The 18,298-nt window shown below is 40.4% G+C and overlaps 1 protein-coding gene across 1 annotated transcript; it reads right to left on the bottom strand.

The window, feature by feature from the left end:
* Window positions 1–746: 746 nt before the first annotated feature.
* LOC140238532 (uncharacterized) lies at window positions 747–14,399 on the bottom strand. The gene is made up of 12 exons (XM_072318436.1): window positions 14,336–14,399; window positions 11,399–11,626; window positions 10,641–10,806; window positions 8,497–8,666; window positions 7,229–7,495; window positions 6,286–6,435; window positions 5,161–5,535; window positions 4,504–4,679; window positions 3,167–3,418; window positions 2,814–2,953; window positions 1,311–1,410; window positions 747–773 (listed from the first exon to the last, which is right to left on the bottom strand). The coding sequence occupies exons 1-12, from the start codon at window positions 14,397–14,399 to the stop codon at window positions 747–749; spliced, it is 2,115 nt and encodes a 704-aa protein (XP_072174537.1).
* Window positions 14,400–18,298: the final 3,899 nt, after the last annotated feature.

Raw genomic sequence — 18,298 nt, 5'->3', positions numbered from 1 at the left:
GACTGCATACAAACTTTGAAAACAGGTATGAATTGTTTTATCCAGCATTCTTCACATTGTATGTACAATGTTGAGCTGCTCATTATTACCTTGGATACCAGGTCTGCTCGCGATGAAAGGACCACGTGACACTGTGTACGGACCGCGACTGACATCTCGAGCTGAGCGAATATCTCGCCGTGAACGAGACTCCGAGCAGTTGTTGCGACACGCCGATTCCTCCGATTGGATACATAGTATGACGTCACAATGAATGTACACCTGTCCGACGAAAGTGGTAATGGTCAAGATTACGTCGAGCTGCAATTTTGAGCTTGGATAAAGTGCCCCTCGGTAAAATGAAGAAACAGCTTTTAATAGCATAGCAAGCAGATACGGGTGAATAACTTTTCACCCTCCCTTCATGCTAAATTAATTTAATGCCGATGATTACAAATACAAAGCTATAAGTTGCCATTGTATCTATGAACCAAGCACTTAAATTTTGTATACAGTAACTTATGCAGCACATATATGCTATAAAGTAAAACACCGTTTCTCTATCTTTACTTTCACATGATGGAAAGTCAAGTTTAACACTTTTGATGAAAAGCTAGATGGTGAATGCTAACACGTTAAATGACCTTTTTTTTTTTTAGATTACAGAGGAGACAGGTCATCACGTTGTTTAGTTCTGCTTTAGAAACAGAGACAGAGACAGAGAGAGATGGCAATGGTAACAACCTCGCCACTTTAATGTCGTTACCTCAACTTCTCTTGGACATGGAAAAAATCTATTTGGGATTCACAAAAACAAGGAATAGGACAAACACTTGTACAAACAGGATATGTGAACTTTGGTACGTTGTTTAATAATTGTTTCATTTCTCAATCTGAGAATATGGCTGGACAGCCATAGCTGGACTTCCATGGATCCAGTTAGGTGTGAAGCGGACCACATTATACCGAGTTATGCACCCTGCTCTTTGCGATGTTAAAGTTAAACCACGCATGAATATCTTCTGACGATACTGTACATGAAAACAACAGCAACAACAAAAACACACACACACATACACACACACACACACGTGTGTGTGTTATATAGATATACTGTAACCGAAGACAACACACACACACACGTGTGTGTGTGTGCGTGTTATATTTAAATATACTTATGTAATATACATACATATTATATCATGTATGTATTGTGTATAAACGTCCTGATGCTGGCTTCATTTTTTTTTTCACTTCATCTATACGCCTATTATCATGATTATGAATCTAATGTAAAGAGGCACGCTGTTAGAAATCGAAATAGAGCTTACCAGTTCCATATCATCAGCGAAAGATATAACTTTGAACGAAAACGGCTTAAGGTCATTTCTCTCCACGTCAATCACCGCCACGTCGTCTGTAACTGGACATCTGAGTACAAAAACAAATAATGGGTAAGTCCAGTCAGTCTAAAAATTATCTTCAATCGTTAAAGTATAAGTCAAAACGAAATTAGAGCAGTGTTGGTCATCTATGTGACATGCTGAAATCACACTCCACTCCACCCCTTTATATACTTTAAAGGGATGGTACAGTATTGGTGGAGATGAGAACTGGGCTTTTAACTTTTTGCGAGATACCAAGAAAACACTTATGATATAGTACACTGTGCATACCATTTTAAGAGGAATTCAAAGTTCATTTGATGAAAATTGGGTTTGGAATGACTGAAACAGCCAAAAATAAAGTAAAACAAAGCGATCGTAATAAAGTGTGGGTCCCACACTTTATTAGAATCGCTGTTTTTTGGATATCTGAGCCATTTCAAAACCAATTTTCATCAAATAAACGTTGAATTCCTCATAGAATTACATGCTTTTTCATATTTCATAAGAGGTTTCTCATTATCTCACCAAAAAAAAAAATGTTAGAGACCTGAAATTAGGTCTCCACTAAAACTGTACGATCACTTTAACAGCTGTTTAAAACCCTCTGCGTGTCACATTGATTTCCTGTCCATAGGTATGTACAGACAATTTGTACACATTTGGGTCATTGGCAAAGAAAGGGTCAAATGAAAAGCAAGCCACTATTCTGGAAGTTGAAGAACATGCCAAGAAAATCTGCGTTGACCAATGTTGACTGTTATATCAAATCAAAAAAGATCAAAAAAGTTTTGCTCGGCATAGCTAAAGCTTATAGAGGCAGCTATGATTCAATATCAACATGCATTTGTTAGGGTCATGTTGACTTGAGACATCGTTTTCAGGACCTCTGAGGAAAAAAAACAAACCAAATCTTAGGCATGAAAAGTGATACGCGTAAATAGTGTCATATGATCTCACACGTGTAGTCAAAATTGAATTTATTACTAGCATGTGGAGAAAAAAAAATGAAATACGTAATTTCAGCTTGACGTGAACTGGTTTGCTCTAGTTGATGGCATATCTAACTACTCCCTCACCCCCCCCCCCCCAAAAAAAAAACCAGAAGTTTGAGGCTGGAAAATATTCCAATCAGATAAAAGAACTATGTCCTGTGCTTCTTGGGATATACAAAACATGGACAATCGTTCAGTGGTTAATTCATAGAGCGAAAATTTGTATTTTGCAGGAAATCTGCCACTGCCAGCCGAAGAGAGGATCCAAAAAGATAAAGTATTTGAAAATCTGGTGGCCCGACATCAACTTGTTTTTTCCGTGTATGTGTGTGGGTGTGGTCAGGTTCACCGCTCATGTCAAGCCCTTCCCAATGTATTATATTTTACAGGAGCCCTGCTGCACCACTAAAATTGTTGCCACTTTATCTGATCAAGATTCTGCAAAGCGCCTCACCCGTTCTGGATAAGAGGGCGCTGTACTGTGCCGTAGGGATTAGCCGAGGGCGTCGCCCAGCACCTGGAGTTCACCCATTCCATCATGTCCTGGACCAGCGTCAGTTCTGTAGCTATGAAGATCTCGACTCCTTCCGACACCTGTGAGTGAAATCAACAAGGTCAGGTGATTTAATATTCACAGAGTGCTTGTTTGTGAACATAATAAATCTACATTTTCCTTCCATACAGGTTAGCAATGTAACTATCTACCACCCGAGAGGCATGCGCATCGCACAATGTCCGGATCGGCTCTTATCAGAGCACCCATTTATACTTCTGTGGAAGAGGGACGTAAGAATGCGGGTAACCCACCTGTTCCGGGGTGCCATTGTCTGGGTACGGCTCCCGAAATCTGACGTCAGGATACTGGCGTATACTGACGGTGAAGTCCCTCGAGTCCTGCTCGCGGACGTACTTGATCCAGCCATGACTCAGGTAAGTCATTTCGACCCGGTAGTTGCGCTCCAGCGAACAGTTGAACTGGAGCGCGATGTCGGTGTATCTGATTCCCGCGCTGGCTACCACCGTCACTTCGTTTGAAAAAATTATCAGATCATTGCTCTCCTATCAGGAATGGAGGGGGATTGAGGGAAAGAAACAAAAGGGAGGAGGAAGTATGTAATAAAATAGACTGCAAAAAGGAGAAAATAATTACAAGGCGGATATTGCTATCAAGGTGCCATTTCAATGCACATGGTCACATTTCTGGTAACATAAGCCCGTGTGATCGACTTCTACCAATATGAGTTGTCTTGCAAGGGCAGACTTTATTCCAGTTGCAAGTAGAGGAATGTCTCTGGGGTTTATCATTCATTTGTATTATAAAATGATCCAACGGCCTGAAGTCTTTATAACCAGGTCATTGAAAGAAGGAGGCTTCATTTGTGATGATTGTAATTCAGCTTGAGCTATAGAAATCGCGTCTTTTTGTTCGAATGAATGAGAATATTATAATACATGGTCAAAATATTAATGTGTCCTTACAATAATTGCGATAATTAGTCATACCTTCGAGTAACCGGAGAAAAACACTATATCTAGGCTCTGATGAAGACCCTGCAGTTGCACTTATGCGAAAGACTGGTTTATCAAAGTCTCAACAAAAGAACACATTTCAAAATTAATGAACAAAGAAAAAAAAATATCATTCGTTGGTGTCAAATATAATTGCTTGTATTGAGGATGATGAGTTACTGTAGAAGCTGTCCCGTGTTCATGTCATACAATGTCGAGAGTTTTGCTTACCTAACTTGTGGTGAAGTGTTCGCTGTTACGCATGATGAAGTGCTACTTTTTATAGCCCGAATCACTTTCTAACGCCTTTTTTAAACCATTCGGTGAGTAGTAAAAATGTGACGTTCTATCTTCTCAGTGAAGTGTGTACTTGTAAAGAAAAGAGAAAGCAGTTATTTGATATTTTATAATATTCTTTGTAGACAAAATAGGTCAAAGGCCATTGAACAGCCAGATACAAACAGCGTTGTCACATTGCGGAGAAAAAAACAAACAAACAAACAAACAAACAAAAAGCAAACACCTATACCCTTCTCTGAGATATTCATAATTATATTATCCCATAATTTGACGTCACACGTGATCAAAGTTGGATCATTCTACATCGGAGAAAACATCCGCGTGGGTATACTTGCATAGTAAGATGTTCCACACTCATCGTAAGCGGTTGAAATCCCAATCGTATCGTTGTCGTGCACGTAACCACGACAAGACGTATCTCTGAGTGTGATTTCATCGCTGGGCGAGATGCCAAGACGAGCTCTGTCTAGAAACATCGTCATCGTGTCGTCGTCGCAAGAGAGTCGAGAAGCTGGAGTATTTAGAAATGAAGAGAGAAATAAATCATACACTCACATAAATAATCTTATGAACACAGTCGTTTTTCGTCATCTGTTATCCAAACTATGTTTAACGTACATCCCTATGTATTTGTTATTTTTTGTTAATGATATACCGAAATCATGACGCGTAGTAACAGTCAAGAGGTAATATCGAAGATTTTGACCCCCCTCCCCCGTGCAGGTGTGCATTTATGTACACGGCAACAATAAATAAAATTACAATAGAAATACGTTTGCAGTATTCAATTTCATTTGCAATTCTGATTTCCATCTTCTTCACCCATTTATACATTGGATAGTTTATGAAGTGATTATTGAAGTGAACAGTCACTAGGCTCACCTGGGTTATAATACGCAACATTGTTACTTTAACAGCCTGTGTTACGTAGAAAGGGGATCGAACCCCAGAATCATTAAAAGACCTATACATCACTGAAAGGGAACATTTACTTTTCCGGCACTCCCCAAACTCGACATCATCGATGGCGATTTCGACTGACTCCGATTCGCCGACGACCGCCTGCACAAGTACCCTGCCGACTGCGTCGACTGGAAACTCCACCTCGCTCCCAGCCCACTCGTTGAGGGCAGTCCCATGAGTGAACCACATCAGACGCGGTGGCTCGGGCTCGGAGTCGAGAATACCGTTTGCTTGGAACAACACGTTCAAGGACGTGCTATTGGCTTTGGTCATGTAGTACCAGAACCGGAAGCACTTTGGAACACTTCCTGTCATGTCAAGTGGTGGACTTATGATGGCAGTGGCATCTCCACGCGACAAGGCCAGGGTTTGGTCCGATGTGTCAACGAAAAGATATCGTCCTCCTGCAATTATAAGGAAGCGCGAACGCTCACGTAAACCAGTTCCGTTGTTGTTGTTATTGTTTTTATTTCAGTCTTCAAACAAAATACACACAAGTTGCATATACATTGCATATATACGCACAGTATGAAGAAACGGGGGATTGCTCGTTCAGCCATATCTGCAAAATATGACTGTTCTTCCACAGAGTCCCGTCGTTTTCGTTGTGTTGGTGAATCGAAATGATAACCAAATATTCGCTTACTAGAATAACCAGCACAGAAAGGAGTCACTAGAGTTTGTCATATTCTATTGATTTATATATTTATTTACTGGTTTGTTTTCTTAATATCATTTTTATTGTGTGCCCGGCAGAACGGCACTAACCACGCGATTCAAGGAAGGTGTGCCCGGCAGAATGACATGAGCGCACGCGAGGCGCGCGTTATTATACCTACGCGCATTGCATGCGTTCGTGTTCTGCCGGGCACATGACGATTCAGGGTTGGCCTGTGCAGTTGTACAGAACTGATATTCAAATGATTTGAATTGGACTATTTTTATTCCACATCACCTCATTTAGAGTATTTGACATTTCAAAATCCATGGGTACAAGTGACTGTCAATCCTCGGTGTCTCACTCAATGTTTACGCGATTCATCGTGCTTATGATACGCATTTACTAGTAGACCTACAGGTACCCATATCCACAGCAAGTAGAGAAAAGATACCATAACAAACCCATTTTGAACATGCAAAATAGCTCCGCTTACGACTCTCTTGAATGGAGTGGTCCAACACGGGACCTCTACCCCTCCTCGCCGCCGCTTTGCCGCTTTGCCTGATCCAGTCAAAGTCGCTGGCGTTAGCCTGGTCCCAGCCGCACAGACTCCTCTGGAAACTGCACGTCCTGAATACGTCCTCTGGAAGTGAAAGTGATCATAGCTTGTTTAGAAAATCAGTAGTTATTGGTTTAGGAGATAATAGGCATTGGTAGGAGCCTCTGATAACACTGAAGAGAATATTTGGATGTTATTCTTCTTTATTTTTACTAATTCCAAAAGACACGATTTCCACTATTACAATAATTGTTCATTGTTATCATCGTTTCTTGTTTTATACCACAATCGTACTGAATTCACCGTAAGTGATAGTTTTAATTTGACGAGGAAGCAGAAGAGGTAACCCTCATAAATTGTTATGTGGCAACGGGTTCAAAAGCACATTTGATTAATTCACAACAGTCATGACGAACATGGAGTGGTGCATTGTGTGATATTTTCAAATGTTACGACAGAGATCATGACAAAAATGTTTAAAGAAGTGTAAAGCACCCTAAAAAAAATAAGATCAACTTTGCACCTTACCAGTGATACACTGGGAGCACCTTTACCGGAGAAACTTTGCACCATTCAGACCAGAATTTGCACCCTCCTTGTCTAAGAGGTGTAAATTTGCACTCGTAAAGATGTTCCGAGTGTGGCATTGCCATGAGTGCTAAAGGCACAAAATCTTTTTCTTATTGTACTGGTTGTAAACCATTTGGTGTCAGCAAATGTCACTAGGCATTTTTTTCGAAAGCGAAATTAGGCAGTGTATACCACACTAACTGCCGATGTATAACATTAAGCATGACTTCTGTATTCTTTCATGATGATACTTTGTTTTACTCTTGATCGGGACGGGGGATTAACTATATCGCTGTTGATTGCATACTATGGATCTTTTTTCTTCGTCCGACAAATACATCAAGGACCCCGTCAGACGTGGGAAGATTGTATGTCCGCGATGTCCTCTTCCTCTCGTGAAGGACTCCAACGATGCCGTTGTCCGTGGCGTAATAGACCTCGCCATCGTACCAGCCAACACCACGAGTGTATGACCGCAGATTCTGCAGTGTCGTAGTTTCGTTCCCGTCGATGTCACCCGTTTCCAGGGTGTAGGTGTCGGAACTTGTGAAGGTAGACCAGTAGAGTTTAGTTCCTGGAGGCAGGGATCGTGGAATGTCTGAGAAGTCAGTAATGCTGCCTGCTCATATCTAAACTAGGCCTACTGTTCATCCTTCAGAAGCATAGATTATTTATAGAGAAAAGAAAAACAATTATATTGTCCTGATAATGGCAGCGCCACGTCTCTCTTCATCGTTACACACAAGGCAAGCCCCCTGATTAAGCAATGTTGAATCATGAAACGTTCCCAGTCGTGGTTTTGCAAAGACTAGAAAGGACACATGTTAATTGTGAACCCTTTAATGTCTCCAGTGAAGATCAAGCCAATGTTGTTACTATTAAGCTACATGCAATCAATCGTCAATGTATGAAAACTTAAGGATGTTTGGGAATCTGTTCTTTGTTTTTCCGCTCATACAAAAAGGAAATAAAAGAAAGGGGAGTGTTAATCACTTATCGAGCTGTGATGATATTGGCGATTAATAAAATTGGTTCTTTCCGTCGGTGTCAGTCTTATTCACATCAATCAGTTTTGCTCGTTAGGGAAAATTCCAATCCCAATCATCCTGATCATCGATCAAGTCTAGAAATATGATGACAATGCCACTGCATCATAAACTCTTTGACCTACACACAAATCTTTTCAGTTCCTTTTGAACGAACAACAATAACTACGCTTTATACTATACGCGAATCAATATATTCCAATTAGTGATAATAACTATAAAAGCAATGCTGAGTTTTGGTTTTGAAGGAAGTTTTGGTTTTGAAGGAAGAGGGTTATATCCGGTATAGAGCTATTTGGAAGAGCATTCATCGTTGTATTTTTCTTTGTCATGCTTATTACAAACCAGTGGGGAGAGATCTGAGGAGATAAAATCTTGGTTGTTATAACTGTTTTCTGAAATGCTAAAAATTCTCCTCTACTCTTCTTATTCATTTTGTATTCCGAGTTTGATCAACCGTTCACTGGTTCTCTCTTGTTCTCTGCACTCTTGGGTAAAAAATGTTAACCGCATTCTCTCAATTCCTCACCAGCTTGATTCAAAGCGAGTCCATTCGGCGTGAGCCTGAGCTGGTGCACAGTCTCAACATTGCTTCCGTCACAAGTGGCCTTCTGGATCTGTCGGTAATCGGCAAGATTGCGACAAATGCCAGTATAGTAGCTCCTGCAGGACACTCTCGTGTTTGCCCAATAGATTTCTCTGAAGCAAGATGTATGACGAAAATGTATCAATATTATTGGTACCTATACACTCCAGAAGTCCTCTTCATTACTTATGAAATGCATACAAACTTATATCATAAAATAGAAACGCAGATGTACCTCGTGTACTCTCTCAAAAAGTGATTTGTTTGTTGTTGTTTTTTTGCCAAGGAATGCCTGAAGATTCCACTTAACAAGGAAGTTTCCTTGACACCGATACGACTAACAAACTTATCTGTACTTTATAGCAAAAGCTTTGTGTAAAATAAAAGCTATTTACAAAACAAAGACGTATCAATCGGCTACGCAAATATGAAATAGCGACATTATAAAATACATGTAACAACCACATCTCAGCACACACACGGCAGAAGTCTTGTATTACAGAATATTAACTGTTATCTATAGGCACATGAAGTGTATATGCCTTTATGATTATGGTACGCACTATTTTCCTCGTTTTGAGTGACATCGGGTAATGCAAGATCAAAAAAAAAATTATTGAAAGGAAGTTTTTTCATTATCATTCTGTTTAAAATTCTCCCTTGACCTTGCTGTGAATGAGACTCTAAAATACCGTCACGATGCATCAGTCATGCTGGAAGGACATGGTTAAAAAAGGGGTGCTGTTCGTTATTACGAAGGTTCGTTATTCGAAAGGTTTGTTATTCCGAAGGTTCGTTAATCCGAAACACACAAATTTCCTATACCTAGAGGTTCGTTAATCCTAAAATGAAAAAGGGTTCGTTAATCCGAACATTTTTGGCGTTATTCCGAAGGCTCGTTATTCCGAAGTTTCGTTAATCTGAAAATGAAATAGGGTTCGCTATTCCGAAGGCTCGTTTATCCGAAAATGAAATTGGGTTCGTTACTCCGAAGGTTTGTTAATCCGAAAATGAAATAGGATTCGTTATTCCGAAGGTTCGTTGATCCGAAGTGATATAGGGTCCGTAACGAACCTTCGGAACAACAAGCTTTGTTTTATTTTCGGATCAACGAACCTTCGGAATAACGAACTTTATTTCAATTTCAAATTAATGTACCTTCGGAATAACAAACACTATTTCATTTTCGGAGTAATGAACCTTCGGACTAAAGAATCTTCGGAATAACGAACCTTCGGAATAACGAGCTGTAACCAAAAAAAAAAAAAAAAAAAAAATAGAAAAGCACTCGGAGAGCACAGACCTCCGCCAAGCAATAAAGAAACCTTCATCGTCTGTTCCCTGTGTCATTATCAACTTTTCCGGCAAGTTTCATTCAAATCTGTTTGCAACTTTTTGCGTTATTTTGCAAACAGACCAAAAAAAAAAAAAAAAACAGACCTCAGGGGAGGTAAAACGGAGACAATGGGTTTAGTTCCCAGTCACCGTCATTTACCTTTCCGACCTTATTCTGTGTGAATCTGCAAAGGAGAACTCCCAAGCTAATATAACACGAGTCAGTGAGCGCAGGAGCGCAGTAAGATATACAGTATGTCCCCCTTCCCCCCCCCCAAAAAAAAAAACAAACAAACAAACAAACAAACAAACAAACAAAACAAAAAAACAAAATTACAATCAGATTTTCGCATTGGTAACACCCAATATGAGTAAACTGTCTAAATGCTACTTCAGGGTCTTAAAATATAACATCTTAGCTCTATTTTGCAGAAAACTCCATTCAATTTGGGCGGTCACAGAGAAATGTGGATTGTTGTAATGCATGTCATGAGTCTGATTCTTCCAAGTTTAGCACTTGGATGCTTTTGTGTGTGAACATAATAGACAGAACATGGAGGGAAGAGATTCCTGACATGATCTACAAAATTCCTTATTTCTCTTTGACCACTGAAACAAATCGAATGGGGTTTTCTGTAAGATGTGGGTAATGAGTTATAGTTTCGTACCCTGTATTTGCATTTGGATTGATTCACTATTTCTAAAGTTGCAGAGGGTCAAGTTGTAATTTTTGGGGTCATACGGCACAGTACCTTCGAGTGGGATGTACTACGATGCCCAGTGGATCCTTATTCGCTCCGAGATTGATGAGCCGCCGTCTTCCCGAGCCGTCGTATTTGACCACCTCGATGGAGTCGGTAGCCGTGTCAGTCCAGTAAACAACCTTCTCTTTGGGGTCTACGGCGATTCGGCGGGGACCTCGCGAAAAAACGGGAAACAAGATAATTTAATACCCAAAGCGCCCTCTCATGGCGAACTGTCCCATCCCCCTGGAAGTTTTGATGAACAGCGCAATGGGCGCTGGATCAGCGAGGCTTATCTTCAAAGAAAGTTGCCAGGTGATAGAATATTTTGTAGCACTTTGAGTTAAATGCCGATATTTTAAGCGGGAAACAGCACATTTGGTTTTGTTCATGTGTTTGTTTTTTTTTCAGTAAAATGGAAATCCAATACGATTATTGTGCCGCAGATTTCACGAACAAGACATACCGGTTTGATTCCCTTTAACTGCCTATTTATTCAATGCAAATCAAAAATATACACTGCATCAGTAAGTAAGGCATTACAAACGAGCTGTCCAGAAGGGCCATGGCACGTCTGTGTAAAACACACACATACACATAAAAATACGAGCTGTATAACAATTTGTACTCTAAAATAATGAATACAAGTAGCATAGATATCCGCTGTAGGCCTGTCTCTCATAATATTTATAAATAAATTCGAACCCAACAGGGCAAATGCCACATGGTCTGTAACAACACCAATTAGCTGTTCGACTTCAACTTACTGCTGCCTGTGAATGTGACGATTTGCATATTTCCACCGTCGAGGTCAGCCCTCTTTATTTGGTAATTGTGAAAGTCCGTCCAAAAGATCAGCCTGGCTTCGAGATCGACGTCGATTGCGTACGGTCCTCCTAGCTCCGATATTGGGAGCCGCCTGAATGTCGAAGAGTTGGACTCATGTTTGAAAATGGCGTTATTTGTAGATGCAAAGAACACCACATCCTGTGCCGCTGCATCAGAAACATGGTAAGAAGTAAGAATGGTGGTCAATCATTGGCTTCTCAGTCAGAGCGCAAGATACCGCTCCCTACCTCTCTCTCTCTCTCTCTGTCTCTCTCTCTCTCGCGCGCGCGCTCTCAGTGTTTTGAGTTGGCACCACCATCATCATCATCATCAACGCCATCATGGTTCTTCAATAAATCATTCCGAAAGTCTTTATTGAACTGAACTTCAACATTCCATTTTTTTTTTTGGGGGGGGGGGGGGGGCATGGAAATGCGAGGATCCTGCTAAAAAATGATTTTCGGGGTTTGTCTCATTCAAAATCGTCGCTATTCTTGAGCGCCTTTTTTGTTAAATTCTCGCATCGATGGGAAAAGCAGCTTTTGTCACACAAGGGAAAAAAGAAAACAAAATGCAACGAAAGGACATCATTATTATGTCCTGGCATGCTTGTGCGCTTTTAAAATTACAAGCTGCATTGACCATCCCTTCTTAAAAACGATATTCTATGAGCCATCTCTAGTAATCCATATATTTCATCTTGTCTAATTTTCACAAACCATTTCAGCTACCATGACCATAGCCTTTTGTCAAGGCCCTCTCGCTGTAATGGGCGAGCGAAGCGAGCCCAGCCGAGCGCGCCAACGCGAGGGCCTTTTGAGATCTGCTTCACACATTATTATTCATGACACGTGAACCCTTCTGAATACTCATTTTAATGGCTTCCGGTGAACCAATGGAATGGCGCGCTCCCCGCATCCTCAGCCTTGGTGTTGTCATGCCTGTTCGCATGCATCACTGACCACCCGAGGAGGTCTGCCACGGAACTCTACACACTCTGTGTGTAGAGTTCTGTGAGGTCTGCGGCAGCGGCGTGCATTCGCTCTATTCAAATCTGGTTCGAGCAGACAGACACGCTGATTGGTCGGTCGACTTTTGCTCCCGAAATCGGGGAGCAAAAGTCGGTAATTCAAAGGGCTAACAAAAGGATGCGAAGCAGATCTCAAAAGGCCCTCGCGCAACCCCACTCAGCTGGGCTCTCTTCACCATACAGCGAGAGGGCCTTGACAAAAGGCTACCATGACCATGACCACAAAGATTTCTCAGAGATCACTTTCATTTTATACCACTTGTGCCCCATTAATTCAAGTTCCCATCAAGATGAGGCTATAACTACACACAACTTCTTACCTTCGTTTTCTTGAGCATCACAACCAAAACAGACCAATGCTGTGAAAGAGAAGACAAGAAGTCCACCGTTTCACAATTTTGAATCAAGCAAATTAAATGTGGTGATTGAAGCAGCACCTGACAATATCCGATAGGTTTGCATCACACACAAAGAGAAAGAACGTGAATACATACATAAAAACAGGATTTTTGCCAATATTTCAACAGCTGCATCACCTAATCCATGAAAATCATGAACGTTATTACAACTTTATCTTCACAATTACTCGACGTGAATGATACAATGTATTCATATTGATTTGATTTCAAATATAGAAAATAAGTTAAGATTTCTGTGGAGGTCAAACTAAAACCTTTGAGATGATATACTCTATGCGGTTCCGGCCAATAATTGTGAAATAAATTATTCCCACAACTTCTTCTTTTTTTTACAACTGGTTATAATGAAAGGAGTCATTCCACGAGCTCGACACATACGAGTCATAGCCTACGACATTGAAAAATGGTCCATGAGTCATACACTCACGAGTCATGCAGTCAACTTAACACAAAGCCTAAGAGCTAGGCACCAAGTAAAACAAAAGCTCGGCACAGACTGCGTAAATCATCTTTGATTTGTAGATGGCGCTGTTTATCCTGTCGAGCTCGGAGGGTAAATATTATATCGAACGCATGGGGCTTATTTGCCTTAAAAATAGTTCGTGTTCGAAATTTATGAAATCTCTTTTATCCACTAATATCGAGCTCACAGGTTTTATTCAAGGAATGTCTAGTCGATCGTAGGTTGTTTGACTCAAGGGTAGTACTGTGACCCGTGGGCTGTATTATAGCTCCTAGGCTGTGTGTTTAGCTCTTGACGTTCACCCGTAATGAAACTTCAGCCATTCTCCTTGTACTTGTACAAAACCTTGTTTTGACAGTCAACTTAAATACGGAGGAGATTGCACTGTTTTCGATGGATCAGAAACAATAACCTCTTAGTTTCGCCTCCTGAGTAATACGTGTACATCGCAGCGTGACAATTCGGCATTGTTGTTCATGATTTATCAAATAATCATGTTTCGCCCATTGTTTGTACGCCATAATTGTTAAAATCTTGTCTAGTCTGACCATGCTGACTATGGGGGCAGGGCTAAGAAGGAGAAGATAAGTGAAACGGGAAGGCAGATTTCTAGTAAATACTATAGGAAGCGGAAGGGTAATGTGATGACTATTCGATAACTATTTCAGTGTATCGTTTATGAAACATAAAATATACCAATATCAATATAAATATCAATAATATCAATATCTTAGTGTATGTGTATAAACGAAGAGCTTGCTTCCAACAGGCGCTAAATCCATCATTTTCAATGTATTTAGCGCCTTTTGGAAGCAAGCTCTTTAAATATATTCATGATTGTTAAAATGTACCTGTGCGTAGGCCTAAATACCGAGTTACATGTACATTCAAATATTATGCACCTGCAATTAGACGCACGACCGTATAAGACGCTCTATTTGATAAACAAAAACCTTTTGCTTACCTAGAATGAGTAGGAGGTTTCCTGCTCTCAGGGTTGCACAAAGGCTGAAATTAGGAAGTTCCATTCTCAAATTCCCTCCTTAAACGGCAGGAGCTCGGTAATCAAAGAGGTCACACGGATAGTGTATACGAACAGCTTGCATTGACTACGGAACTACAATAGATAGACGCCATGCATAAACCACTACATAATGCAATATGTAGCCAGTGTAGAAGATGCAGTGCATGGCTGGCAATGAGTGCGGCAGTGGGCGTATCATCCCCGAAACTTTCGAAACACCTGATGTCCATTCGCCAAAGATAACGTACTATCATCATCCGATTGGGCGGAAATCCAAAAGGTCAAGGTATTAATGGCTTTAACGTGATGTTCGTAGATACACAATTGACATGGTTGACATTGGTTAAATTATTTCAGAGAGAACGCATTATTTTCTCTTGGAACAACTGAATGTTGAGAGTGTCTACAGAATAATACTTAGGTGAACATCATGTGCTCAACACCCACGAGTCACACAGCTCACGATTCATACGGCCCACGAGTCATACAGCCCACGAGTTGTAGGCCTACAGCTCATGAATCATGCAAAACATGAACTAGACCCAAAGCCAACAAGGCCCGAGAGCTCGACGTCAGATAGAATAGGCCCACGGCCCACTATAGGGCCTATTATCAGGTGACCATGCACAAACTTGACATGGTAGATGCAGGGCAAATAATGCCCGCGACTTAGACACCAGGCAAAAAAGGCCCACTAGCTCGACATTACATTACGGGACTTAAGTTACATGGTGTCAAGTTTTTGGGCCTGCTTTGCTTTCACCTGCTTTGTCTGGTGTTTATAGTTCAAGGGATGTATGACTCTACAGTGTATACTTAACTTATAGACCTGTTTTTTAATGTCTATAAACTCGTGGGCTTGACACTGTCTGCGCCTAAGTTGGATGATTCGAATACTGCACCTTAAATCACGTTGGCTTTCAAAATGTCCAGAAGCAACTAGAATAAAGATAGATGAAATAAAACAAACTTGACGCGGCATCGAACGGAATTCATCTGGCACATTTGTTATTGTTATGCACTGAATGAAAAAACAGACCAAGTAATACTAATTGGATTGTCTATAAAATGGAAAATCTGTATATCCATGACGACAGAAAACATTATTCACCTAAATTTGCTCTAGACGGGTAACTATATATTAAAGGGGCGGGTCTTTGTAGCTGTGTTCTTGACAGAGACAAAAGAAATGTTTTAGTGGTAAACGGTTCACCTGTAGATAATTCACAGATGCTGAAAGCTATACCTCTGTGTAATCTTTAAGCATGAATACGAATTAGTTAAAAATCTAAGAAAGGTAAATAATAACGGTATGGTCGTGGTTCTGTGTCCTAGGAAGCCTCATAAGTGTTACCACAGCTCCATCAGAGGTCTTACAATGATTATTACCGTAGAGTTACCGGGTACCCATTTACACATCAAGATGAAGAGGGAAATGGTTGGGTAAAAACATACATTGTCCAAGGACATAAATACTTTTCGGGACTCGAAATTGGGACCTCCGATTGAAAGATAAGGATCCTATCCACCTTGCCACACATACGATCTTAATCATTATCATGATTATAATCAACTTCAACCTACTACAAGATTGATACTCTTCTAAGAGAAAACTACTGGCTTTTTAAGAACATATCATTTCCTAATATCTTGCCCTTTTCTTAGGAATTTGAAACCGTGCTTGAAAATGTCTTACGCGTAATCCGCAGGACGATTTTAATGAGTACAGGAAACTCATAGGGAGTAGGACAAACTTTAGTTCCTATAGCAAATATTGGAGTCGAGCAACAGCAAAAATGCTCAAATCAGAATACTATCAGCAATTAGGATTACTATTTTCCCACTTTCTCATGGGACAATCCATCAACACATACATACACACACACACACACGAACACAAATACAAACACATACACGCATAGTTTATTATACTTTATAAAAAAAAACCAACAAATCGAGACACTACAGTTACAAAGCTGTTTCCAAGGTTCGCTACATACATGTAGGCACCTTGTTTATTTTTCGGGCTAACAAACCTTTAGAATAAATAGGCAAATCCTAAAGAGTATACTGTTCAATTACTGTATAAGCTATTACTTTCGCGAGGGTTTAATTTCCGCAAATGTCGCGAATCACAGTTGGATCGCGAATTAAACAACGCGCAAAAATGTCTCCATGCGCCCTGTATAGTGCATTTACGTCAATTCGCGAAAACAAACTCTCGCGAAAATGTCGGGTGCTGTTCGTTATTCTGAAGGTTCGTTATTCCGAATGTTCATTATTCCGAAGCTTCGTCAATCCGAAACACACAAATCTCCTATACCTGGAGGTTCGTTAATCCGAAAATGAAAAAAGGGTTCGTTAATCCGAACAATATTACTGGCGTTATTCCGAAGGTTCGTTATTTGGAAGGTTCGTTAAGCCCAAAATGAAATAGGATCCGCTATTCCGAAGGCTCGTTTATCCGAAAATGAAATAGGGTTCGTTATTCCGAAGGTTCGTTAATCCGAAAATGAAATAGGATTCGTTATTCCGAAGGTTCGTTGATCCGAAGTGATATAGGGTCCGTAACGAACCTTCGGAACAACGAGCTTTGTTTCATTTTCGGATTAACGAACCTTCGATATGACGAACCTTATTTCATTTTCGGTTTAATGAACCTACGGAATAACGAACCTTCGGACTAAAGAACCTTCGGAATAACGAACCTTCGGAATAACGAGCTGTAACAAAAATAACAGCGTATCATACCGTAGGTCACGGGGGAGGGGAGCGAGGCCACGTTCTGCTATACATTGCTATACATGATATTCCTACGTTGAGAAAGTGAGACATGGAATTTATTTTTGAAAGTGTTTGTGAAAAGTAAGGTTATCTTCTTGGTTTTGCAGCAAGCTTCATGGATCTCTTTTAATTGGCAGAGTCCATATTAATGTTTGGTGGAACTTCCCCGTTACCAAAACTTTCCCTCTTTATGGGTCAATGTTTATCCTGAATTGCCTTGTGGGTTTCTATAAAGTGGAAAAGGAATTACGATAATGCTTTTTGGAAGCGTTATAGCTTCCGTCTTCACATGGGATTAATAACAAAAGTAGTCTTAAATGTTAAGACAGGATTCAGGTATAGCCTTTTATAAGGCCATCAGCTCAGGTTTCAATTTCCTAACAAAATTGAAGTCGTAGTCCCTGTACGAATATTTGAACAAAGAGAATGAAATAGTACGGACAAGGCTCGTAAGGCATTTTGTGACAAGTTAGTGACTATGTGGTTTTGATGTTTGTTTCTCTAGTTATATCAAACCAGGCTTCTTTAACAAATTATTGATAATCATAGATGACAGGAAATTTCTTCGCAATCTTCGCAAAGTTGAGTGTCATCATTTTGTCTCTGCCATCATTTTTGGTTTTCATCTATTTAGTTGCCGAGAGGTCCAAAAGAGAAGGAGTTAGAGTCGGAAGTCTGATAAACTCTTTATAGGAACCCTGCATTTAGATGAGATGTTGGTGTTTTAATTTTCCTTTAATTGAAGCTGTTACTTCCACATTTCCACCTCCGGTGCTCTTCCAGTTTGAGAACAATAAACATTCGAGGACAGTATATCAAGTCCCTGGGGTTAGGTATTCTGACCCAATTTCTGTGAGCTCAGGGTGTCTCTTCCGCTTCCACAGCTTGCTACTTTTCGAATAAGGCCAGGATATCTAGGTCGGTCTCTTTCCACCTCCGATTAGGCAAGTCTTCATATAATAATAACAACAACATAATGATAACAATGCGATCTTCATTATCCAGGGTAGCCTCTTCAGTGTCGCCACTACTCTACCAGAAGGCCCTGTCATTATTATTAACCTATCGTCACTAGGCACCCATTTATACACTTGGGTCGAGAGGGACATTATTGTGGGA

The sequence above is a fragment of the Diadema setosum genome, chromosome 15, assembly GCF_964275005.1.
Source record: "Diadema setosum chromosome 15, eeDiaSeto1, whole genome shotgun sequence".
Classification (NCBI taxonomy): domain Eukaryota; kingdom Metazoa; phylum Echinodermata; class Echinoidea; order Diadematoida; family Diadematidae; genus Diadema; species Diadema setosum.
This window is presented reverse-complemented; position numbering and strand designations above follow the sequence as displayed.